The following is a 27,734-nucleotide window of genomic DNA, read 5'->3' as shown; positions in this document are numbered from 1 at the left end:
ACAGCAACGCCGGTATCTCAGCTCGGGTCTTGTGTTTGTGAAATATGTTTGAAAAAAATGCTTTCTTTGAAATTTCCACCATTTACTTGTTCCGGATTGGAGCCTCTTGCTGGCCTTTTTTAGTCCACAGGCCTTATGTTTCACACCAATGGTGCAAACAGCATAAAATATTTCCGCAAGCGACATAAAACGTTCTATTTTATTAGGATTTTACTAGTTCCTAGATATGTTCTGTTGTTGGGTTCCATATTTTGTGTAAATGCATACAAACAGATTGTTCACTTTCATAACCAGTCATCATTATAGTTATTTTCCATCTCCTCCCCTCAATAAACCGTCTGAGTGGGAGTAATCATGAAGAGGGTGTGACCTGTGGTGCAGTGGATGCTTTTGACCACTGGGTGGCGCTGAAACAAAGCTGTATTTTTGGCGAGGGCTCAAACCCCAGGAGAGAGAGAGAGAGAGAGAGAGAGAGAGAGAGAGAGAGAGAGAGAGAGAGAGAGAGAGAGAGAGAGAGAGAGAGAGAGGTTTTCCTCTGGCCGTGTTTCTGCTGTGCACAGCGCACTCTTCCTCCTCTTTCTCTCTTCCTCTCCTCCTCCTCCTCCTCGAGCCTCCAGGCTGCAGGTGTGTGAGCAGGTTCCGGACCGGATCCGGACCCAGACCCCGGTGAGCAGGACCTCGGGCAGTGGAGGATGTTGCAGGGCTAGTGGAGCATCTTCCCCAGCCGGCACCGTCAGCTGTTGCACCGGCAGCGTGGAGGAGAGCGGGGGGGGGGAAAGAAAGAAGAAGAAAAAAAAAAAAAAGGCCGAACTATGCCGCTGATTTGATCGCTTCCCAGCCCGAATCTCGCGCGGAGCGGATGTTTCCAGGTTTCCAGCGAGCCTCCAAGTGTTTCCTGCTCTTTGTGCCGGAGGAGCCGCGCAGATGGAGAAAGCCACTCCGCCGCCCCAGCAGCCGCCGCAGCTCCAGCTGTCCATAGCCAAGACGGAAAGTCCGGCGGAGGACATCTCCGGTCTGACCGACGAGGAGCTGCTCAAGTGGGCCAAGGAGGAGCTGGTGCGCCGCCTGCGGCGCTCCGAGGCCGACAAGATGAGCGTGATCCTGGACCACGGGAACCTCATCCGGGAGGTCAACCGCAGCCTGCAGCTGCACCTCAACGAGATCCGGGGGCTGAAGGTGAGGGGGCGCTCGCGCGCGCGCACGCGTCGGGGAGGGGATGAGATCATAGGAGCGCACCTGAGAGCGCGCATCGCACGAGCCGTCTCTGCGCGCGCGCGCACACACACACACACACACACACACACACACACACACACACACACACACACACACGCACGCGAGATGGTATCTCTGAAGTTCGCGCGTGCAGGCCTGAGTGGGAATTCATTGATCAAACCCAAATCTCTGTATGTGTTGGTCAAATCAAAACTTCAAATATGAATTGCCAAGAGGAAAAACAGTGGGGAGTTGTGTTTTTAAGCATACAAATAGGGGGAAAAAAAGTCGAGCTCTGCAGATGAAGGAATGTTCCTCTGCAAATCTTCTCTGTTCACATGCCAGTGCTCAAATCTGGAGTCCAGATCTCTCCGTCTGCACACACCTACAAATATCCTCCCAAATCTGCAGCGTGTGCAGCAGAACAATGTGGCATTTTCCTCCAGAGTGCATTCCGGGTTTCTCCTCTTTGGTAACCTTCACCCTGTGCTTTAAAAGGTACATGGCACAATGTCCACAGTGTTTACAGCTGAAGCTGAAATCCAGCCTGAGGTGGACTGGAATGAAGCACAGTGGGATCGTTGGCTTTTCTTTGAGACCTCGTCACCTCTCCACCAAACCAAGTGGCCTAATTACACAGGGAGGAGCTGGAGGGTATGAAAGAGAGAACGAGCCGGTGAGGGAGGACAGGGAGGAGGTAAATCATTACAGCGGGATGGAGGGAGGTCTCCCGGAGGTGAAGAGGGGACGTTTAAGTAAATGTGCCCTGGTTTGAAAACGTTTGGAGTGTGTTGATTCAGTTGTCTGACCTTGATTTATTTTCAGCGCGTGGCCTTTCAGTCTCCCAAAAGAAGAGTTTAATCTACATTATGTGTTTTGAATGGTACACTGTGTATCTGTGCTTTTATGGGAAAGACAGAGAGGATTAGGGTTTCATTTCATTATGTCTGTGTGCTCAACTGATATCTGAAAGAGCAGTGATACAAATTCAAATTGGGCAGTGGCTCCAGTGATGTACCTGGAGTTATTCCTGACAGGTAATTTAATGGAAAAAGAAGCTTTTTGTTTTGGAAGCAGTTAAAAGCAAATCTCTTAAGTGCTGCCTCAATAAAGGACGATTCACTACGCAGACGTGACGCCTTCTTCCACTAACTTCTAGTTCGTCTTCATTCTCTCTTTTTAAGGACATTAACCAGAAGCTGCAGGAGGACAACCGCGAGCTGAGAGACTTGTGCTGCTTCCTGGACGACGACCGTCAGAAAGGGAAGCGTGTGTCCAGAGAGTGGCAGCGTCTGGGACGCTACAGCGCCAGCATCATGCGCAAAGAGGTGACTCTCTACCTGCAGAAGCTGAAGGAGCTGGAGCTGCGACAGGAGGAGGTGATCCGGGAGAACCTGGAGCTGAAGGAGCTGTGTCTGCTGCTGGACGAGGAGAAAGGCGTGGGCGGCGGAGGAGGAGGCGGCGGCGGGGGGGGCGGGGGGGGGGGGCGTGGGGATGGGAGGCTGCCGTAACTCCATCGACAGCCAGAACAGCCTGCTGCTGGTGCCGGGGCAGGGGCTGCTCATGAGGGACGTGGGCGACGGCAGCAGCACGTCCAGCGCGGGGAGCGCCGACAGCTCCGACCACCCCCACCACAAGCAGCCTCACCTGGCCGCGGGGGCGGGGGGAGTCGGCGGCGGCGGCGGCGGCGGCGGCGGCGGCGGCGGCGGCGGCGGGGAGAAGAGCAGCCCCGAGCTGGTGCACAAACCCAGGTGTAGCAGCATCAGCGGAATAGGTGGAGGAGGAGGTGAGAGGGACGTGTCCAGTCCCGAGCTCCCGGCCGGACGCCACCGGAGCACCAGCCTGGAGTACCCCTACACCCTGCCCCAGCTGTGCCGGCCCCGCTGCGGCTCCATATCCGTGCCCGACCACAGTCGGGTCATGCGGGGCCTGAGTCCCGAGAAGTACGGGAAGAACGTGGGCCGGCGCAGTCCGGAGCAGCACCCCAAGCACCACAGCTCCGACCTCCTGCTGGGCCAGAGGCAGCACTTCCACGGCCAGGGCGGCAGCGGGGAGCTTTACCAGCGGCACCAGCGGAGCAGCATCAGCGGGACGGGCTGCGGGAGCCCCGAGTTCCGCCAGTTCCACCTGGGGACCGGCGACCACCACGAAAAGGGCTGCGTGGTCCAGGGGGGCAGCCCAGAAACACACCGGCACCAGTACGGCATGAGCCCCGACCACGTCAAGTTCGGCAGCCCCGTGAGGGACGGGCAGAGGAGGCCGGCCGGAGACGAGCTGTCGCCGCACCACCGGAGCATCTACAACGGCATGAACGGTAGGCGGTGGTTCGATGTTACCGTGAAAGACAAAACACACCAAAACCAAACAGCTCTCCATTGACGCTCCTCTTTAGGTAGCTCAGATACACACACACCGACCAGCTTGAGCTCTCAAAGCAGTCAAATAAATATCTTCAAGCTGATTTATTTTCATAATTCTGGTTCTTTTTGGGGAGAGATGCTGCAGAAAAAAGCAATTTACCAGTATTTGTTTGATTGAGAAAAAGAGACACTCTTACTCATTGTGACTGCGGTTGAATTTACAGCATTATTGATTTTATTCGGCATCTCAGGGGAAATGTAGGTTGGCTTAGTGGATAAAAGCTAAAATATGAGGTTGTGAATTATTTCTCTGACATCCTCTGTACAGTATAGGGTGAAGAGTTGAGCTGAAATGATCCGTGCTCAGCTCTTTGAGTTTTAACATTCGAGCCGGTGCAACACCAGGCCTGGTGTACTTATGAGATGATAAATTATGTCCCGATCTCAGCCAGGGCGTCAGAGAGGAGGAGGAAACTCAAAGGTACCAACTTGGCTGCGGTTTAAATACCCCACAGTGGCTGATAATGATTTCTGGAGTCCGGGGTAAAAAGTGCTGAGTGGCACAGAGCTCTCAGGTGCTAGAGGACAAATTCCTCAAGGTGAAATATCTGCCTGACTTTGCATTATGAGACTATAACTACAAACAGAAACATTAAACAGAATCTGGGTCAGGGAGGATTTAATCCACTGTATTTACCAAATTCATTCATCATTTATGCTCATTTATGTGTCTGACTCACAGATTCTGTAGTAAATAGACTTTAGCACAGAAATTACTGCTGGACTGGAGGCTTTCCTGTGCTAATGTCTTCTATAAAGGGACGTTTTGCACAGCGTGTAGTGACGGCGACAGCTTGCTCTGCAGCAGAGTAAACCGAGAGAGCAGATCTGGGAAAATCCCCGTGATTATCTGAGCTCGGGTTTGCACACCTGAGGTGGGTGGATGTGGAGGAAGAGGAAGGAATGTGGAGAGATGATTTAACGTCTCTCCGCGTTTCACAGCCACATCGTGAGAAAATGAGTGTGTAGAAGAGATAATAAGCAAGGCAGGTGAGAGAAATTCATCTGTGGGCGGTGCTTTTTGATGCACTGTAATTAATCGGTTTGAATTAATTCAGGGTTTTTTTTTTTGTTATCAGCCATTCCTCATTCATTCCAAAATCATGCTGGATCACAATATTTTTATTCAGAAAGTACTACTGGGAATGAAAGTAGTTAGACAGTAACGTGGGGAGGAAACCCTTCAACTTGCAGAGAGCTGTACGGCTGTATTGAAGTGTCGCTGTGACACAGCGGCTAAGCTGTTGACCCTGCGTAGGGTCACACTAATGATAGACCAGCCGGGCAAATAGACATTTCTGATGAATGGGGGATTGCTGGATTATTCCTGTTAACATCTGTTCTGCTTCATAGGTGATAAAAAGCCTAATGGTTTTGCTCTGAGGCTTATTTTCAGCCGTGTTGGGGTCGTGGTTCAGTGAGGGCAGGGGACATTCAGAACATCCTGCCGGTCTAAAGCTGATTTCGCACATTTATTTAAAAAACAAAAAAGAAATGCTTTTACCTTCCACCGATTTATTATTTCTTTCATTTTCTTGTCGAAATTTAAAATCTGGCATTGAAAATGTGTCCCTTTGACCCTGAGCGTTTTCACTTGTGGTGCCCCCACAGGGGAAACACCCTCGAACAGTGAAGCAGGGTTTGAGGCCTACGTGAACTTCCTTGTTTATTTAAAAAGGTATAATACTGCTCACCCCACAAGTTTCCATATCTCCATAACTTTCGCCGCCTGAACAGTGGAAAAAGGAGCGAGGCGTTAGAGTTACCGTTTCCTCATTGTTTTCTGGACTGCTATTCAACTCTTCCTTGCATTGTTTGTGAGCACACAGCACAATGCGCCACCACCCCGCCCAAATTAAAAACACTCATCAAACTACAATACAGCCACTGCAACCTCACAAGTCACAGTCTCATAGAGAACATGCTATTTCCAGCCATTTGGCAATCTGTGCGGATTGCTCTGGATTATTGTAAAGACTCGACAACTTCGATTTGGATCATCAATCTCTTTCTATTTCGGGTATTTGTGCACCCTGCAGCTCCATAAGCGATTTTATTCTTGACGTAACCCGAAACCCATATGATGTCTGCAAAAGCCACGCCACAATAAAGCTTCGCAAATCCTCTACTGGAAAACGTGGTGAGTGCAGCGGGCGCTCGCCGCCACGCCGCCGCGCCGCCGGCCTGGTGCCGTGCCAACTGTGGCATAACTGCTGTGAAACCTGCCCTGGAGTAAAACGCATGCACCAAATAGCCTTTAACCAGGGTCATAAAGGCTTCACTCAGTGTGTGTGTGTGTGTGTGTGTGTGTGTGTGGCTGTGGTATCATACTGGTGTATCACAGCTTCCTATCTGTCAGGAAGCTGGTGGATCTCCATCATCAGAGTGTCACCACGGGGCTCTGACGACTCCTCTGACCTGACAAAACCACTAACTTCAAGTGTCGCGCCATGATATTCACAGTTAGATTAAGACATGCAATCAGCATGCAGCCGGAGGCGGGAGGAGTTTGTACTTATTGGTGCTGACAGGAATTTGTTAGCGCCCAAACACCACCTGTGTCCCCAGTCTCCATCGACATGTTTTCAAACGTCAAAGTCGTCTCGGCGCCAGTGATAAAGAAAGCAGAGGAAACAAAGACGGATCCAAAAAAAGAACAGCTGCAGAGAAAACCTGACGCGGGGTCGGATGAGCAAAGGGAGCAGATTCGTGGCGATGTCCATGTGTGTCATCCGCTGACCCCACCTTACTGCCATGCCCTTTTTTGGACGATGAGGGAATTTAATTCCTGTGACGATGTAGTACACTCCACTCTCTGGGATTATCCTCTAAGCCCTCTGCGCAGCATTATTTCATTTTTTTTTATGTACGAGTGTGTGTGTGTGTGTGTGTATCTGTGTGTGTGTGACATTAGGTCAGAAAAGTGTCCCATCTGGGGTCACTGTTCAAATAAACCTCCGCTGCTAACTTGACACTTAACGTGATTGAAGCACATGCTGCTTAAATTCCAGACAAAATCTACGACAAAATTCAAAACAAACCTCTGGAGCTTTCAGAAATGCTTTGAGGTGGTTGTCAGACATATTTCACCACATTTCTACAGTCCGGACAGGTGAATACCAACAACATGTATGTTAGTGAATTTCAGCAAGGTTGAGTTAGTTTATCCTGTAAACCAGGGGTGTTTGATTTCAGGAGCCCAGTTTTATCTTGAATAGGCCAAAACAATGCCATAATAACCTTTAAATTATAACTATAACGTTTTTTTTTGTTCCGCGGAGACGAAAAATGTGATGAAAATGTGTTTATTTTTGCAAAATCAAGCAATTAGTACTGATTTTAATTGCTACAATATCCACATAAAGCCAACTTTAATGAAACCTTCTGGTGCACAAGACAGTGAAATGCAAAAAAACAAACAAAAAAACAACAACCTTGTCCTGGAGCTGTTCCATTGCAAATCAGTGTTTTCTTTGAAATTCAAACCTTTGCTTGGTGTTGTGGTGGGCTGGATTGAAATCTCTTGCGAGGGTTAGGGACTTTGGACCGCGGACCTTATGTTTGACACTCTAAACAAGGCACGTCACTGAATTACCAGCATTTTATTTCATAAAGGCAGATCAATCATTGGGGGTACAGAGACGATAGGTTATATGCAAAATGACTGCAGGTCCATGGAAGGGTTTTCTGTGGTTTCCTCCCACAGCCCAAAGACATGCTTTCAGTTTTTCAGTTATTTTAATGACTCCAGATGTCCTGCGGGTGAGAGATTGTGTGTGTGTGTGTGCGTGTGCGTAGGTGTCTGTCTCTCTAATGCAGTAATTCCCAACCTTTTTCGAGTGAGACCCAAATTTTTTACCATTGTAAGATTTCAGCACTCGATATGTGGAATTCAGTTCCTTTGTTGAATCCTGTAAGGATGAGGTCCTTCTCTCGGAGGGTACACTCTGGTGGACGAATGAACGAGCTCCTGATTCTAGAAATGTTTTGCTGATATAAGATAACGTGGATAGAAATGCCTGTCAAGACGAGATATGTGATGCTGAGCAGTGCAAATGAAGAATGAGACCCGAAGTTCAACGGTATCAAAAATAGCTGTCCGTCCATGTGATAGATTTGCTCTCAGTGAGAATAATCAGTCATGCACACTGTAGTCTCCTGACCCAGACAGTGGGGGGGTGAGTGATCACTAATCCATTTGGATCTCTGCACTGCAGAAGGTCTTACAGAGGAAAGAAAAAAAAAAAAAGAAAGAAAGAGCAGAGACCTAATCATGTTTTCTGCTTTAGCAATCACAAGTTCTGCATATTAGCTTAAGCTGCTCAGATGATTGGACGGACAAAGACAGGCTGCTTGGGACAAGAGAGACGCTACTGTGCGGGGGAACTTCGACTGCTGTGATACCACATGCACATGCATGCACGCACGTGCACGTGCACATGCACGCAAGCACACACAGGATGAGATTGCTACAACTTTTCCCCTTTTTTTCTTGTGAGTGTTGTGAATGCAAACTGATTAAAGAGCAGAGATGGAGTAAAATGGATTTGAAAAAGGGAAACATTTAGACCCTGTTTACACCACGTCTCAAGTGAAAATGTGCCGTTTTCGATTCACTGTGAACATGAGGATTGGGAGAACAGGGACACTCGTACGGATGAGGAAGTTGGGCCGCTATCATGGTGACTCTTAAATATAAAACTGGCTCTGGGGAATCTGGACTGGGAGTCACGACACTCTGGAGGAAAACCTTGTTGTTGTTGTTGCCGTCGACTCCCACATGTTCAGAGGAACTACTTACGACGGTTTTGTTCCGCATGCGCAGTATCGGTGTTTCAGAGTGACAGAGTGAGAGTGGTTTCAAAAAGTTCCACCTTGGAACTTTGTGGAGCATTGTCATGTAAACAGCCATTTGAAACACAGCGAAAGTTTTCTGTTTTCATAAGATACCTAAAATTCGTCCAGTTTAGTTTATTTTAGTTTCATTGTTAAGGAGTTTCTAATTCTGAGGGCAAAAAATGACAAAAGTCACTCAACAGTCTGATCTAACCAAATCTTTTCTGAGATAATATAATGTTTATATTAATTTTAATGCTAACACCAGTGTGAGATTATAATAGTCCACATTATGTATGTACAGCTCTAACATGCAGCAAAAGTGGTTGAAAAGGTTGACGGATACTTCACTGTGCTTAATTTTCCTTTTTCACCGCTACCAGAATTACTCACTTTTTTACATAGTGATATTTGTGATGTAAAATTCTCAGTCCTTCACGTCACTGCTAGATAAACGATAAATATAACTACTGTAACGTTGATGGTGGTTCTTGTTTTCTCACAGAGCTGATTATTATTGACTTTACTATCTTAAAATAAAACTTTCTACTTGCTGATTATATGAACTTTAGTCAACTAAGCTTAAACTGTTATGATATGATGGAAAATCACGGAGTCATGCAAACTATGAACATTGCCACCACGTAATAGACCTGAAATCCAGGAACCATCAAATACACTGACACTCCCATCTGGGATGAATTTTAGCATGTTGAGCTTTTTATTTTCTTTGAATATTGAAAAAGAAGAAGACCTGTGTTGGGTGTATGATTTTTCATTCTCGTACATAAAATGTATGAGTAAATTACCAGCGATCACCCCGCTGTCTCATTGCATCTGTTAACGGTGATAATTGCGGCATTAGTTCAGTGGAGTCGGATCCTCTGGCTGTTGTTCAGAAGTGCTGCTGCCTGTCGGTTCAACAGGAAATCATCTCTGAAGCTTTGGCCACAGATAATGCTCTTTCTCTCTCTCTCTCTCCCTTCCTGTCTTTCTCCATCCTTTCTCTTCCTCGCGCTCTAATTGGCTGCCAGTGTGAACAACCAGCTGTTGGACAGGGAGAAAACTGATTACAAAGTCCTCTTTCTGGAGGAGACCAGAGGATGTGGTGTTTGCCAGGCTGAGCTGAGAGAAAAGGGGCTGAGGAAGGATGTGAGTGGATTACAGCCCGTCTCCTTCCTCTCCTTCTCTTCTTCCTCTCTATAGCATTCCTTCTTCTCTGACTCCACTCGATCCTCTGCTTCCCCACTCGTCTGCCAAGGCGGTGGATGGAAAGCATCCCTTGACAAATTGTAAAGTCCCGTAGCCCGAAGCGGCACGGGGACTCAAATGTTTGTCACAGCTGCTTGGCTTGAAAGGATTTGGGGAGGCATTAGGCTGGTGTAACTCAGATGGATTAGTTTTATTACCAGGCACCCTCGTCTGCACTGTTACCGTTCCCCCGCCGCGTCTCTCTGCTTCTCCAAGTCCCGGCAGTCGTCATGATGCAGCGTCCGCTGTCGTCAGCTGCCACAGTCCTTTGTTTTAATGGCCTTGAGGCGGCGATGCGGGGATATCGTTTGTAGTTTTTATGGTTTTGCCGCCACAGACGGACCTGACGTCTTCTGACACAACGCTTTGTAACGTAGCCGCTGCTGCGACGAGCTAATAGCAGCTAACGGAAACAGAAAATGATGATTGAAGCGACACCTTCAACTCAGTGGAGAGTGATTTCACTTTGATATCCACATCTCACCACTTAATAAACTTCATAAATAAATTAATTAATGAATTCAATAAAGATTGTGCATTGAAAAACAATTAAAAAGGTGATAAATGGATACAAATCACGGTGGTACTTCCACTTAAGGCCATCTGAGACGAGCAAACCTCGAGGTGGATGTCTTCATTGTAACCCTGTAATGGGGAAATGTTACTTTTAAATGTTATCATGGCATTTGAATTTATAATCACACCTGAGACCAATTATCCCAAACACCCTCGCCTATAGTCCATCAGAGCAGCCATTAAGGCAAGAAGTGGATGATTAGGCACGTTGTTTATCTGCCTCTGGCGCATATCATTGTCATTTTTAATCAAGTCGCCGTCGACTTGGTTTCTTTAAGTCCTACTTTGATCCACAAGGAACAAACAATCCCCCGTTGAGGTTTAGAACCCAGACAAAGCAGAGTGTTCTCAGTGTATCCAGCGACACGCTGATGGACAGCAGTGTGTCAACGGGAAGCCGAGTGTGAAATGTGTTCGACGAGAGAACAAAACATATTTTTGGCAGCCTAAATTATAAATTAGGGAGATGCAGGGGGGATGATTATGTTCTGCAGATCTGAGCACGACAAACAATTTTAGCATTACGAGCTTCGGCATGAACGTTTCAATTAGATGCTGTCGTGACCGTGATGTCTGAGGAAAAGCATCACAGAAACGCCAGCTGAGACAAACTCTGTCAACACGGGGAAACAGTTTCTACTTTTCCGCGACGTTCTGAAACAATTCCTCCGACCAGCGGCTCCTGAGCGGCCGTGTGTGAGTTATGATGGGGGCTGCCTGGCGTGCGCTAGCCGGGCTCCAGCCCCAAACCCCAGAGGTATGTGACAAATGTTCCACAGTAGCCCCAGTCATCCGGTAGACACGCGAACCCAGTGGAACGGAGGACAGCCTTTTGTCCTCTCGCGCCACGCCAGTGGGGAGCAGCCCACTGAGCTGAGAGGAAATTAGCTCGCAAGGCCAGGTAATTAACTGGAAGTTGAATGACTGCCATGTACGAGGGCAGGCCCGGGCCTGAGGGAATCTCCGTCAGTCCCAAAGTCACTAGCAGTAACCACATTTTACCACGTTGCGTTCATTTCAGCTGTTAGCGTGTGCCACGCTGCGAGCTGTCGCTGCTAAAGAATGGCGTCGAGAGGACATCACGCAGATTTCTTTGTTTTTGGCTGGGAGGAGATGATTTCCAGGTCCATGGGTCATGAGAGGAAATGCAACTTGCATGAGTCTTGTGAGTCATCGAAATGAATGTATATTCAGTATGAGAGTTTGAAGAGGAAAGTTGAGAATAATCGTGGAAATTTAAAAGTATAATCATGTTCCCTCATATTTATTTGACTGACAGCAGATCTCAGTGCTTTGCCAAACAGCAGTCCACATTTCTGGGGAGTGATGAACGCTAGAAAATAGTATGAGAAGAACGTAAGATGAGCAGAGTCACCAGTTCAAGACTGTTCCTCAGGAATGTTAGAAATTGCTTTACTGATTTTGCAAAAGATGAAACCTCTGTGCCACTTTCAAAAATGGTAAATGCACCTCACCTCTATTGCACATTTTGCTGCTTGAGCTTTCTCTCTCTGCTTTACTCCATCCGTCTCATTCAGCCATCCACTCACACACCGTGCCTGCACGCCACTGGGAGCTGCTCGGGGTTCAGTGTCTTACATGAGGACACTGCGACACATAGACAAGCTGTTCCAACTGAGCTGCAGCAACCCCACAGACTTTTTAGGGGGAACAAAAAAAACAAAAAAACAGGAAAATCCTAATTTAATTGATACTAAAGGAACCATTACACCTCCCCGATTAGCCTGAACCGTTGATGCAGGCTGGATGGATTTGTATCTTTGTGTTTTTTACATTGGATTCTAACCTGTGTGGGTCTTCCATTTCCAATGCATTATATGTAATTAACTCTTCAGATAATATCAGATATTTCTCCTTTTAGGAACTTCACACCAGCAGGAGTCATTTGTCATAAACACTTGACTCCGTTCAGATAATTAATGTGGATTTGCCGCTCGTGAATCCAGCTAATAATCCTTGAGAAAGAAGATTGTGTTGCTTCAGCTTGACAAAATTGCAAAGTGTTGCGTAATGCTCGTTTGTGGCGCCTCTCGGTCGAGCGCTGGATCTCTGAGCGGCTTTGCTGCCGGTGTCAGCGCCATGGCTTTTACAACTTAAGCATCTGTGAGAGAAGAAGAGCAAGCAAACGTTTCAGGAACCTAACATATCAGAAGAAAGCTGGAATTGATCCCCTGCCCATTGTGTCCATTTGATGTGATGGTTTTCCTGTTGAAAGAAACATTACTGTGGATGGATGTGTTGATCTTACTAACATGATATGATTGGCACCAGCGTAATTATATTTATGTGATTTTCTCTTACTGGTGATGTCTTCTGGTTCGTCAGATTTCCTCTCGGAGATATTGAAATGGGTTTCATAACCGCCCCGTACGCTGCTCCAGACTGACTGGCTCATTTCCTTTACTGTTAAAGCAAAAAGGTACATTTAATTACCTCTTCCATTTGGCCTTACGAGAGCTTTTGCTGCGGGGTAAAACATGTCATTGAGAGTGTTATTGAGCTGCTTTAAACTGTAGTGGATGGAAATTACTGATGCCAGAAAACACACTACCGAGGTATATTTTACGTTTATTGAAGTTACGGTGTGTTATCATCATTACGATGAAACAGAAAAAGACAGACGATGTGATGCGAAGCCAATGTGAAGTTCAGCTCTTCTTCTCTGGTGTTTCCAGTGGTCTGTGTTGACATTAATGGTTAAATGGGATCCATATGTTTACCACAGCTGACTCACTGACGAGACAGCAGCCCCACTGCTCGTTTTCTGTACAGCAGAAGGTGGAGGACAAGATACACCCAGGACAGGTAGCCAATTCATGACATGGAGAGAAACGCACACACGTGCAGCGCCGAGCAGAGTGAACTATGCTCCTGTCTTCTTTTTTTCATTAGTATTAAATGTGGTGTCTACAATAGAAAAAAACGTTCTGTTTCACGGCCAAACTTGCGAACGGAAGATTGCTCTGTCCTTCACTTACAGAGCCGAGATAGCGCTGTGGAGTCTTTGACTGTGCTTCAGGAAGGATCTGATGTCAAACGCACCATTTTCCACCAGCTATTGCGCCGCAGACACTGATTATGCTACCGTGTAGAGTCATGCTAACATCAACAACTTTCACTTTAGAGATCTACAAAATCCAAACCAATACAAGAGGCGTCAAGCTTTGTTTTCATGTTTTGTCTGCTCCATTCATCTGCATGTCCTCTTCCACGACATCAGGACATCAGTACTTTTTTTTTAAATAAACAGTCAAAACTTAAAGCGAATAAAACAATAAGACAGTCATTCTAATGTCAACCTGTATCTGAAACTAAAAACTGAAGAGAAACCAGAGAGAATAAAAATTGCGCACAATTAAAAAGTGTTTTACGTAAGTCTATTCTTCAGGTTGTAATTATGCTGTCAGAGACTTCCCACACCGAGCAGGACTGCTGTACTCACATTCGGTGCGTCGTTCTGAAACAAATTACCTGTCAATTTATTATACCTACACCTACAGTCCACCACATAATCTTAAATTACTCCAGGAGGCTTTTATCGCCAGGCGTCTATAGAGGCATGATTGTTGCCTTCATTGGGGGGGGGGGGGGGGACGGCGCTGTGTGTGACGGTGTAAACATGCTGCAGCCCCAGGACCCGGGTCACCCAGGTCCACGGGCCTGTGGGAATTGAAGAGACGTGCAGAAGTCATTAAAGGCGGCCCCGTGGTGTCAGGCGGCACAGCCGAGAATTCTGGGAAGCTTCAAAGTTGGACATCAATCGCAGCTGGTGAAATTGCCAGTACGTCTCACCCCGACACCCCCACCCCGCCCCGCCCCCTCCTCTTCTGAGCCACGAGGCGAGCGCACACGCCACAATCCTCTCCACGCCACTGACTGCCCGGCCTGTTTCATTATTCATCAGCGAAGAGGAGCGATGGGTGGTGACATGTTAAATTGGGACAACAGCAGTTTATCTTGCAAATGTCTGCTTAAATATTTAATTCACCTCGGAGAGTCATGGCGGGATGCGTGCGGCGGCGGCGCTCCCGACGACATGAGCTGCTGCAGAATGAGGAGAGATGGCTGAAGCTTCAACACGGGAGACCTGAGATTCTTAGGGCGCACGCCCGTCCTGAGATCTCTTTCTCATGCCCTCGCTGTTTGTGTAATAAATCCCGCTGATGTTCTTGTGCGCATCCATCAAGCCAAATGAGACTAGCTGTGATAACGCATCCATGTCTGAAAGCTTCTGCAGGAGCATGCAGCATCTTTGATCTATATGTGTTTACATCAATGTCCCTGAGATCTCAGGAAAAAAAAAGCAAAAAAAAAGCATGCATGCACGCACACACGCACGCCTACACCGGCCTCACGGGCTTGATCAGCCTACAGGGCGCCAATTATTCCAGTCTAGTCCAGTGAGTTTCATGCTCCGGCTTCTCCACAGTGTAGTCGAGCCACACAGCGAGCCGCTCAGCAGACAGAGGTTTCTGCCTGCCGCCATCTCTCACTCCAACAGAGCGCTCACTCCAGAGGCAGACTATTACCCTCTATTAAAACAATAGGGCTTTTAATGAGCTTTAATTCATGTACTTTTATACTCCACATAAAGTAGAATGACAACAATGATTCATATTATTCAGAACAAGAATAAATGTAGTAGGTGTTGTTTAAGTTTTGTAACATAGGTAGATTCATTATATGAGCCTAAAACTGTCCAAAAAGCCACCTTGTGCTTTTCCTTTCAGATGAGTGAGTAAAGTCTACATTGCGAGCAGAACACATAGTACTACTTTTAATTGAAAGTCTGTGATTGTATTACGTTTTGCTAGAAGGTGATTTCTTCAGCTCCTGAAACTAACTTGTTAACACAGTTTTCTTAAGAATAGTGGACATAATGCAACACTGAGCTCTGAGCTGAGATAACGGTGATGCCGCCATGAGAGATAGCAAACCAGCATCAGCCTCAAAGCAACGCTCAGGGTGGGCTTATAAGAATATGCATGCAAAAATCTGCAAAATGCAACAGTTACGGAATTGATCGACAGCTTTATATCTGATTCTCACTTGAAATAAAACACATTTGAAAGTATTCTTCTGTGGCCAAGAGTTGACGGCTGTACTTTCGACGGTTTGTTCACGTTTTATCTTTCAGTCGTACAGTGTGTAATTGTTTGAGTTCAGGTTTAAGGCTTTAAAATATTGACACGTAACACTTACTGACATTACAGAGCAGGAACAACCCACAAGACACACACTTGTGAAAGCTGTTGGGTTATCTTACAGTCCTGCAAAGCATCAGAAACTCTCCATTCTATGTATTTACCTTCATGCATGTGGGATATCAGGTATTGGCTCCAGAATGAGCCAAAACGCTGGGAGGAATTTATGCTAATAGATCCATGTGCACCTCCTGAAAATGCTTGTGTCGTTATCTTGTATTTATCGCATCTGTTTGAAAAAGTTTGAAAGTTGCAGATCAGCTCAGCTTTTAGTTGTGAAGCTGCTGAATTTTGTTCGGGCTTTATTGTCCAAATTTTCTCTCAACTTTGATGTCTTTGACAGCTCCCACACTGTGTTTTAATGAATATTTTATTCTAAATTCAGACTTAATTGCTTTAAGGTGCAGATATATTCAAGACTTGATCTCTGCAGCAGGATTCACTGGATGCACAGAAAACCCCAACTTGAATACTCGCGATTGTTCGTGTGAGTTATTCTCATTTTCATGCTTTATGAAGAATCAAAAGAAGAAAAATTATACTATTATTAATCTGCTTGGGGTAATGTCTTCAGTGAATTGACCCTTGCGTGGGTGCCCACAGTACGGCACTCTAGGGAGCTGGTGATCATCGAGGGATGCAGGACCTGTAGTAATTCACTCTTAGCTTGATTTTTTTCATCAACAGAGAAACTCCTGACATTTTGACATCTTTCACGTTTTGGCATCTGCGTTTCAGAAAAGTATCACGTTTCCACAGCAGCGTTTTGAAAGCGATGGAAATGGAAGAAGCATGTGTGACCACTAGTGGGTGCGGTTGTTTGTTTTTTGGACTGAAACGCCACACACACATGCCTGCAGAGAAAAGTCGGATTGCCGTTTTCCCCCGTTTACGCGACGGAGTCAGAACGTTTTTGAAAAGTTTTGCGTTTACGCTCTTAAACGTCGTCGTGCTGAATCCACAGGCAGAGTTTCCGGTTATCAATCCGGCACTCCAGTGCGCCGCTGCAGGGATCGCCGCTCACATCAAACTGAAGCCTGGCCTCACGAGACCGGGCCCGACCAGGCGGCTGGCTCCACTCCACACAGATCCGGCTTGTGACTTCCGCCGGCCGTGCGCGTTACGGCCGTGCATAATCTCTGCATTATGTATTCCGAACTTCCCCCCCCCGTGCTCCAGAGCTGCAGCTCCCCGAGGGAGACAAGCGAAGACAAGCCCCTTCTCCTGCCAGGCTGACTGACTGACTCTCCCATTGTCTGACTGACTGCCAGCCGAACGGAAGGTCACTGATCTAGCATGCATCTCCACGGGCTTCCCTGCCCGGCCGGCCTGAATAATTTATATCGCAGATTTTTAGAAGATCTGAGGGCACGGCCATGTGAAATTACCTCGCATTGATTCTGTAAATTGAGAGACGGGGCGAGACGGGCGGGGAGGAGAGGCGGGCAGATCAAAGAGGTTTGAGGGATGAGCGGCTCTGGCCGGAGCATGTCGGTGTGTTTATTGACCTGATTTCACGTTATCAATACCAACCAGGTTACTGCTGTGAAGGAATCAGAGTGACGCCAGCATCGAATATTTGTCCAGCAATTTTAATTAATCAAAGAGCTTTCAAGAAAGGGCTTCAAAATAAGCCGGGATGTCATATTTTAGGAGTTTGTTGGTTTATGAGTTATGTACAGTAAATAATTGGTGTCTGGCTGCAGTGGGAGAACGGTCCCTCATCTATAACAGTGATTTATTCAGTATGGGAGCAGCTTCTCCCCAGCCAATCTCGCAGATCTCTTTGTGGGGAAATTTAGAGGCTTTCACTCAGGCCCTGGTGTACAGAGGTGGAATTTAAGGGAGCTTAGCCCCCATATTATTCTGACATAATCACATTATCTCAATACCCATGGTCTGACCCACAGCAAAACCCTTGCCCTCCACGCGTCTCTCACATCCCGTTAAATCCAATTTTGGTTTTAACACTCTGCCCGTAACTAAATCAGCAAACACTGTGCAAGCGCGCTGTATGTTTTCTCACTCTATAACTCTCCTTGAAGGGGTCACGGATGCTGGTTAGGATTCACAGAGAGAAATTTTCATTAGGTTCTGATGAAGCCCTCTTCGAGACGGATCCTCTGGATTTCTGGCATGTGTGAACTGAAGTGTACCATCACAAGACAGCAGCTTGTAATCTTGTTATCTGTTTGAGTGTGTGTGTGTGTGTGTGTGTGTGTGTGCTGGAGATGGAGACCGCTGACCTTGACACAGTGAATCCATTCCAGCTAATTGTTTTGTGCTTAAGCGGCCACAGCTTCAGAAACTCCGTCCGTCCGTCTTTCTTCAGCGACGTCTTTCCGGGCCGCAGCCTCGGAGTTGTCTTAACGCCGCGAGGCGCCTCAGATGTACCGCTCTGTGAAATGTCAGTGCTATCATACTGTTTGCCTGCGCTGACACGATCATCGATGCACTGGGACAAAAGGTCAAGGATGCATGAAACTGATCAGCTCATCCTAGACGTGGAGCTCCGGAGCAAAAGGGCTCCAATCCCCTGGAGGCCGCGCTGATGAGTTTACTAAGATAAACCCAGTGGAAACATCTGGAATGACTCACTTTTTCCCCCAACATTTCAACAGACCACCGCGGCCTTGTAACAGTTGGATTTAAGTGATCGATACTCTTTGTTTTTTGCAGTATATTGCAGATGTCAGACCAAATCTACCAAAAAGTGCTTATGAAGCTCAACAAAAGCCGAGTTCTAATATACTGCAAGCGGCCTCTTTGCTCACAGCAAACAACCTTGTTTTGCGGTGAAATACTGACGATGCACTTTTCTGATGTGGGTTTAATCAAAAAATGTTTAGAGCAGTGACACATTTTCTATGAATATTTTCAGGTATCAGCAACATGAACACCAGACCTTATCACTGAGGTAACATCAGTAGAGATACATTTATGGAAGGAGCGGTATCCAGCACTGCTGTTATTGTTCCAACCTGTTTAGACTGAAATCAGTTTTTATTTTTTTGGTGTTTTTAAGGTTAAATTAGATTTGCAAAAATCAGAAGAACATCATGATGTTATTAACCTGTTTTGAAAATCATAAAAATTAATTTTTGTGTAAAAGGTTGACCCAAAAATATCACGTTTTATTTGTGAGGAGATAATCCATTATTTCCTCGTCTATATTCTGTAAATCACTACTGAAGTGTGTCTATATGAGCATAAATTCTACATTCTGAATTATGGCAAATAGTGAAACCAAAGCTAAATAAAGAAATACTCTTCCTGTCCACTGCTCCTTCTGTCCTCATGGTTTAATCCTAATCCGGTGAGGTGATTTAGCCTGTTCTTATTCTTGTTCTTGCATATAAACTAGCCAAGTCCATGGTGCACGTTGTGATGACTTGTTGCAGCTAAACAGTCAGATTTCAGTCTCTCGATCAACACAAATCTAGCTGTTAGCATGTCGTTGCTGGACCACTCCTGTATTGATCCGTGTTCGGACTAAATGCTGCTTTCAGATGCGGAGCAGAGAAAGCTTTCAGCTGCACTCCCCGTGCACTCTCTGTTTGTGTTCATGTGTGAGGAGGAAGCGAGGTGCATGCCATCCTGATTCTTTTTTTTTTTTTTCCTTTTCTTTCACGCTAGCATGTCTCTGAGCCTCAGCCGTGAAATCAGTCCACACACACACACACACACTCTGACCTCCGTATGAAAACACCCGGCGGCTCGCTGATGCATCCCCCCGACTCTTTAAAGCAGTTTTCATATCTTGGTGCCGTCTTGCCTCATTCCCACTTCACCCACGTGAAAACAAACACGGTGCGGGGAAGAGGGGGGGGGGGCAGGAGACACAGTGGAAGTGGCGACTGGAATCTTTCGCACAAGTTGGCGGTCACAGGCGCGCCATGAATCTTTAATGTGAGATGTTAGCTCGCCAAGGAGAGGAAATGTGCTGAAAACATGATTATGGACTCATGGGGAGGAGGAGACCATTGGCGGGGGGAGACAGAGATAGAGATATCAAGCAGGAGAGCAAGGATGAAAGAATTCTGAAGGGCGAGGAGGTGAAGAGGGGACAAGATTGTCTTTTTTTGTAATGTTTGCATTGCTTAAGACAAAGCAGTTTTTGTACACTTTAGCTGAACTCCGCTGAGGCCCTGTCCACACGGAGCCAAGCTCAGACAAATCCGCACAAATGTTTGTACTAAGTCGCCCGTCGTCCACACGGAGCCGGCGTCACAGGGCTCTGAAAACGACAAAGTTTGAAGCCGGGTCCCAGAGTGGAAAAATCTGAAGACGGTCCTGAGCTGTTACGCCTTTGCCGCACATATTTATTGAGAGGATTGCGTCATCGCCCCGCCTCTACAACAGGACGCCTGCGCGGAAGTCCGACAGAACCACAACAACACTGGCGCTCTACAGTATCGTTTACGTGCTTCAGACGCAGTAATTGTACCTCGTCGTCCGTCCACACCAAACTTTCCTTATCTTTCGCTCCGGAGGTCGCCATCTTTTGCGTTTGTTTACAATACAACGCGCTTTTATACGCATGCGCACTACGCAATTATTATTGCACTGCAGCGCCGCCAGTGGGCTTGGCATATGTATTACAGCGTTTACATGCATCTTCACTAATGTGGACGCTTTTTTTTTTTTTGCTGACTCTATCTTTACACAATTCGTTTTGTAAAATATGACCGTTTCGGCTCCGTGTCGGACAGGGCCTGAATTGTGACCAGATCGGTTCACACAGCCAGTGAAGTATGAACGTAAATACAGTGTCCTGTTAAACAGTGACAAGAGGCGGAAATTTAAAAAAATGTTAACATTTTTTTTGCCAAGGATCTTAAAATCCAACCTCGGCTTTAACTCTCGGGCATTTTTCTTCAAATACACAGTACATGAAAATTCAACCAAGACTTCATTTTCAAAAATCGCAGGTTTCCCCTAATTCTGGTTGCACCCGCTTTATTAACTGGCATGTTGTGTGCTGAACTCACTCTATCTTCCACCCACCTTCATTCATTCAGATGTAAGCATTACTCTTTAGTCTCTTCTTCGATTCCTTTGCCTCTTATGAGTACCAGGTTTTGGAGGTTCCCATTTATCCACCGCGTGAACGTCCACTTGCAGCACTGCAGCAAAACAAGCCAAAGAGCCTGACAGTCAGGATTTGTTTGTTTCCTGGAGAGCGACATAAACTTTGCACTGAAATTTAATGCTCCACAGATTAAATAGTGTTCAGGCCTCATAAAAGCAGCAAGACTGTCAAGAAATTATAATTTGAGAACTTTAAGCTCTTGATTTATCTTCAAAATCACCTCAGCTTGGGACTTATGTACATAATATGTCTTCTTTTTGCCATCTAACAATAATTGCAGTGGAGTTGATGGAAACAACAGGTTATTGTACCTAAACAAGACATACATTGTTTTACCATGTTTTCTTTTTGGAAAATAAAACTAAAGCACGTGACAATCAGGAGGACTGAAAAAAAGGAATTCCTCATCGATCCTTTAAATGATAAAACACAAACACATAATCAGACAAATAATCTCATCAAGCGCACGCTCCGTCAGAAATGTTAGAATTTTTCTTGTTTGCTTGAGAGCTGTGAAACACATTCAGCAATCACCTGAATCAAGGTTGTTCCCCTTGAAATCAGTATAATGTCAATTTTGTGCTTGACATTTGATAAGAAATGGATTTAATCAGTCTGAGATGATGCTACAGCTCGCTTCTATTCAGAGTTGTTAGTCAAGAAATCATCTCTGTTCAAAATAAAACTTGGCTGGCTATTACATTTTTTTTTTTGTACCCTGGTATCTTCCAGAAGCTTTAAATATAGACTGGATTGGAATCAAAACCAATCTTTATTTAAGATCGAACAAAAAATGTCACGACTAGACCTCGAAATGCAGCATGAGCGAAACATGAAATGCAAACAGATGGAAGAAAACACATCGCTGTTAACATTTAATGAGCAGTCATGAAACGACAACCTCAACAATAATATGAGCATGAATGAAAATCAGGGACACCGTGAATAAATCAGACATGCGTTATCACTGGAGCCGGTCCCAGCTGCCCGAGGGGGGACATCCTGGAGAGGTCTCCAGTTCATCACAGGTCAAATGTGTGAGACAACGTTCACATTCACACCTACAGGGACTGAGGATTGTGGGAGGAAACCACGTTGACTCAACACAGAAAGGACCCTGATAACCCTGACATGGACTCAAAAAGGCTCTAATGAGAATAACTTTAGGAAATATAACCCAAAAGATACAAAAGAGGACAAAATACAACACGCGGGCTGGTAGCGATGGTTCCCACATTAAAATGTCTCATTTATTGAATGAATTTTACTTATTGATGGTTTTGTGGTTGGATGTATGTATGGATGGATATCCATCTATGTCGATGATGAACTGTCTTTCAGTTTCATTCATGGTTCCGATCATAAAGGTCAAACGTTCCATGTTCAGCTCGCTGTATTTGTCTGACAGATATGTCATCCGCGAACAAAACGCTGTTCCTCCACCAGCCTGTTTTATTTATGAGCCATTTTCCCTTCTCCCGGCAGTCCAAACAGACAGACGTCGGCGTGAAATCGTTGGATTAATGAGGTGCTGTTTTCTTGTCAAAACACGTTTAGGACTCATCTCTTCTTCTGTCTCTCTCTCTCTCTTTGACACAGCTTTGATATCAGCCGGCTGCTGCACCAACAACTGTAGGAATGTGAAGCTATGGGACAGGTAAGAACCCCTCCACATCTCCCGCTTTCTTAAACCTCTTTTACATTAATTAGAGTTTTTGAAAGAATACCAACATCCAATAAAGGTCATTGTCTGTTATTTCCACAAGGGCCCATAATCCTGTAATTAGCTCTTTTTTTTTTTTTTGTATTTTGCCAAAGCCTATTTACATTCGGTTGGGTTTGGAGGATTTACATTAATGAAATGCCTCAGCTTGGATTGTGTAGAAATGGGAATATTAGCTCTTTATTCTCTCGCTGATTAGGAGGATATCAGCTGAATATGTGCCGGAGCAATCCTGCGTCATTGCAGGGTCCTTCCCTGAGTTTGTCCGGGCCGCCTCTCCCAGATGAGTAATGCGTTAGCATGCGTGGTTTGGCCCAGGTGTGATCACAGTGGGTTTACGGTGGGACTACAGAGCTGGAGGTGACCCCCCCCATGTCCCTGTCTGACATCCAGCATCTTCAATCAGGCCTCCGCGGGGGGCCGGGATGGCTGTGTTAATATTTAATGGCTCCAAGACAAGGCATGCCTCTCCCCTGGGGGCCGTCCAGCTCCCCCCCACCCCCCCCCACCTCCACTCCCACCGGAGAAAATCACAAGAACACACCACCTCCCATAATCACAAGCTGCCGTTTCAAACAGTCCTTCTCCTTCTATTTCACCAGTTTTTTTTTTAACTCACTCTTTCTGTTCTGCCCACACTCCGATCTTACCTTCTGCAAAAATATCAGTGACTCAGGTGAGAGAGGGAGAAGAAAGTGTACTTTATGTCAGTGGATGATTTGCAAGCTCAGAGAAAAAAAACAAGGATGTGCTAACGGTGCAGACTGAAGTGCGGTTCAGTGGCCGTCCCCCGGCTCTGCGCTGCGGTGGAGGAACAAAAGGATCTGTCACCGAAAGGCAACACAGGAGCCCAGACGAACATCTTATTCACTCACTCTCTCACTCTCTCACCGTATACGGGGTTTCTGTGCTCATCTACCTGTTTATTTGCTCACAAACTGGCATGAAGTGTTATAATGGCTTTATTAATGGTTCCTCCAGCAGCTGTGATTTATGATTCAGCGTGTGAGCGTCGTCTCAGACTGAACTATCAAGCAGTCTGCTGGCATTTTTAATGCGGTGGAATGAAACCAAAACCCTCTTCGTATCAGCTTACAAACATTTACAACTGCAACTTGTCTGCATGATAGAGGGAACCTTCAGAGAGGTTTTAATCAACGTCAAACTCCGGCGATCTGAACTTATTCACAGACCTAATGCAGAAGGAGCACGGCGAGTCAGATCACAACAAGAAGAGAGAAACACTGAAGGCTCTGTTCAGTTCAGCTGAACTGAAATCTCAATGCAGCACACTGGGTTACAGTGCACAAATGACAATAAAGATGTTTTATCTTTGAACATGTTGTTTTTGCATTGCTGCCTTGAAATGTTTACTGAAATAAGGCGAGAAATTCCATTTATATAAACACACTCTTTCAGAGCTTTGATTTTATTAAAAAAAATGCAACGAACGAAATTGAAATGAATGAAATATCTTGATAACGAGACAAACATTTGACATAGAGAACAACATCTTGCCATCAGAAGGGTTCTAAAAATTTCACTCGATTACAATGCAAAGCATAACATCAACAAAAAAATTCAAAATTTTAATAAAATGCTCTTAAAGCGACACTAAGGAACTTTTCAACCTTAATAAAACATTTTAATATCTTTTGTGATGATACATCGACTTACAACTATTTGAATGACCCCTCTGTCACGGGCTGAGGGCGTCAGTATTGCTTTCACTTGGACTGAGCAGCTGTGAGGAGGGTGGTAGGAACCCTGCACACTAAAAAACTCAAATGTGCGGACTGTTTTACGGCATGCGTCACATCATGATATAACATTGTTTAGCTACCATTAGATTTATTACCTCGTCGTTATCCATCCTTCACACAGCCACTGGAAACAAATGCAGGCGAGTGCAGTCCGACAGCATGCCGCCGGGAGCAGCATTTTACGTTGCTACACGCTAGTCCTCATGGGAACTGTAGTATTCCTTCAGGCAAAACACTACCGCTTTTGTCGCCAAAATCAACGAAAACTGAAAGTTCCTTATGGTGCGTTCACACCGGACGCATCGCAAGCGTTGTGAGCGGCGCTTTTCTGTGCAAAGTCTATGTGGACGAGCGGCGGGTGGCGGGGCGGCGTGTCATAAGCGTCGCTTTTCGAACGTTTCGAGCGTCGACGCCCACGACGCGCGTCCCCGGCATCAGGAGCGTTGTGAGCGTCGCTTTTTGAGAGCTGGGAAAACTGAACTTTCGACCCGCTGCCGCTGGGCGTCAACCAATCAGAGACGAGCCCTCCGGTGCTACGTCACTACGAGTGATCCGAGGACCGATGCGAGCCGGCCAGTGTTGCCAACTTGACGACTTTCTTGCTAAATCTGGTGACTTTCCAAAGCCTCTTGGCGACTTTTTTTTTGTCAAAAGCAACTAGCGACAAATCTAGCGACCTTTTCTGGTGCTCTGGAGACGTGACAGGACGTCTCGTTGCTGTCGTCAATGAGCAGCGGGTGCTGCCGTGAGCCCCCCCCCCCGTTCCAAAGCACTCACAAGCGGTCAGTCTCAGCAGCGCTCCCCGCTGCAGTCAGAGCAGAGAGGAGCAGACCAGCCAATAGCGACTTTTCCGACGACGACGCGGTCTAGCTTTATTTAACAAATAAAGCCGAGCCGCTCTCCTGATGCGATCCGCCATAGCTGGAAACAGAAATCAGCCTCCCGCGCGCCAATAAACTGACGCGCGTCAAGAGCGTCGCAAGCGTCATGAGCTTTGTGACCACCTGGTGTCAAGCGTCGTGCATGAAGCGTCACAAGCGTCAGCTTCGAGGCGTCCCAAGCGTCGACGACGCCCGCAACGCGTCCGGTGTGAACGCGCCATTAGTGTTGCTTTAATTTGTCCATCAGAGTTCTGACAGCAATGTCCGTCGACATGGAAATGGAAGAAAATCTGAAAATGAATCTGAAATTAGATCACACACACACACACACACACACACACAGTCTTGTATTTCTATCCTTGTGGGGACCGTCCATTGACTCCCATTCATGTCTAGCCCCTAACCCTGACCCTTACCCTAACCCTAACCCACACCACAACAAAGCCTAACCCTAAAGAAATGTTTTTGCACTTTTACTTTTTTCAGTAACAACAACATGGTCAAGAAAACACTGTTTCTCCTACTTAGGACCGGAAAAAGGTCCCCACAAGGCACGTCGTTTCACGTTTTGCTATCCTTGTGGGGACATTTGGCCCCGACAAGGATAGAAATACGAGAACACACACACACACACACACACACACACACACACACACACACACACACACCTCCGTTTCCAAAAAGTCAGAGTTGGAGCATTTTGAAAAAATTCTACATGGAAGCTGTTTTCAAAAAGTTGTGTTTTTAAATGGTTCCAAACCCTGTTAGCATGTAAACAGACAACAAAATGCAAAAGTGGGTGAGAGAGGTTAAAAAAGATGTTTCTTCTCCTCCTCTCTCCCCGTGCAGCTTCGACGCCTCCTCTTGACCTCGACCCGGCCTCCCTCGCCTCTCTCTGGGAGGACGGCCGGCAGCGGGGCCGCCCTCCTGCGCCTCTGGCCTTGACAGACACGGGGACCCCCGGACGCCCCCCTCCTCCTCCTCCTCCTCCTCCCCGACTCCGGATGGTGTGTAGTTCACGGCCTCATCCATGTCCACAGCCGCTGAAACAGCCTGCCTCCACATGTTCATTTCTGTATCTTCAGAGCGTAACTGGACGGGGGGAGAAGGCTTTTTTTTTTCTCTTTTTGAGGGATTGCTGTTGATATCGTTGGTAAAACCTGTGAAGACTGCCACAGCTAAATGGATCAGAGTGGATTTCTCTTCCTGCCAACTGTGACATGGCTACCTCCTGGAGACCTCCGACAGACGGTGGGGTGGGGGGGGGGGGGGGGGGGGCGCGCCGGGTGACGAGGACTTTGCACCGCGTCGTGCTGCTGCCCTCTGTTTACAACCTTCGACCATCGGTGAAGAAGCACATAACTTTCTAGACCCTGCTGTTCTCGGCCCCGAATATCCCCCAGCAGCCTCTCTCTCTCTGCAGCTTCTCCTTCATCTTTAGAGGGTCGGTGTGATCTGATGTTCTGTATCTCAGTGTCCAAACCCAGACGGTCTCACACACACACACACACACACACACACACACCCCTTCCTCGTGAGAAAACTTGTCAACGATGTTCTAGCGAAGAAAACCACAAAAAAAAACTACAACCTCTTCCTGTGTCTTAAACCGAGACGGTCGACATTACTAGCTGCTGACAGATGTTCTAGTTCTATGAGATGCAATGTTCAGGTGTACTTTTTCTTTTTTGTATTTTCTTCTTTGCTCCCTTAAAGCGCCTATATTGAAGCTGGGGAGAAGATTATACATTTCTCCATGTTGTTTTATACAAGGAAGTAAAGTCCACGTAAAAAGTAGATTATTGGATTAGTTTTCTATATATCTATATATACAAATATAATATGATTATTATTTTTGAGCTACTGGTATTAGAACTATTATATGAAAATGCATAATATATATATCAAATAAATAAACAGACTTCTTTATTTACAAGTGCACATGTGGTGTTTTTCTCCCTCACGTTCTTCTTAATTATCAGGTTTAACACTGAGGGACAGGTTGTGTGTTTTCCAGCAGGTAATGCTGTGCAGAGGCTTCCAGTCCGTAATAAAGTCTGTTCCCAGAGATCACCAGCATCCGATGGTGACCTTCAGCCGGGTCCCCGGCGGACAGAAACTCCTCCAGGGTCTTGGATGGTTTGTTGATATGATGCGCTGGAGGAGGAGGAATTGTTCCGCAATATCCCGACTGCAGACTGACCTGTTTAAACTTCCTTTGTAATCACCTCTTTCTGAGATGATGACACTTTCTTGGAATGTTTAATATGCCGTCTACGTTTCAGATTTTAGACACCTCATCCATTGATGCACCTGGCTTTATTTACATTTCACGCATCGTTCCTAATCATTTTGAAAACCGAGTACAAACGAGGTGCAGCACAGAGGGAAACAAAAAACAGAAAGTGCCCTGTGAGTGACGACGCTGGCTGAATTAAAGCGATCCATCACTGGAGGGACGCGCTCACATGCTGGCACATCCCGTCCCGTCAGAGCGGAGACAATAGCTTCAAACTGAGGAGGGTTTCCTGTTAAAGTGTTACAGCTCGCGCTTCCTTCCTCCCTTCCTCCTCACCGTCACCCTCCCTCACATCCGTCAGACATCTGCTGCCTTATTAAAGGATTTCTGTGTGTGTGCGTGTGTTTGTGTGTGTGTGTGTGTGTCCATGTTGAGGATACAGGAGAGCACAAACAACATTTCCTGGTCCACCAATATGGCAACTCCAAAGAAAAGACACCTGACATAACAAGT

At 46.3% G+C, this 27,734-nt stretch overlaps 1 protein-coding gene across 1 annotated transcript; it reads left to right on the top strand.

The window, feature by feature from the left end:
* Window positions 1–670: 670 nt before the first annotated feature.
* LOC115390981 (coiled-coil domain-containing protein 85A-like) lies at window positions 671–26,026 on the top strand. The gene is given in 5 exon segments (XM_030095052.1): window positions 671–1,176; window positions 2,400–2,705; window positions 2,707–3,529; window positions 22,215–22,272; window positions 25,832–26,026. Coding segments are annotated over 5 exon segments (1,458 nt in total). The 5' UTR covers window positions 671–924; the 3' UTR covers window positions 25,851–26,026.
* Window positions 26,027–27,734: the final 1,708 nt, after the last annotated feature.

This window comes from Salarias fasciatus, chromosome 6, assembly GCF_902148845.1.
Source record: "Salarias fasciatus chromosome 6, fSalaFa1.1, whole genome shotgun sequence".
NCBI lineage: Eukaryota > Metazoa > Chordata > Actinopteri > Blenniiformes > Blenniidae > Salarias > Salarias fasciatus.
The sequence above is the reverse complement of the archived record's forward strand: the minus strand, read 5'-3'. Positions and strand labels throughout refer to the sequence as shown.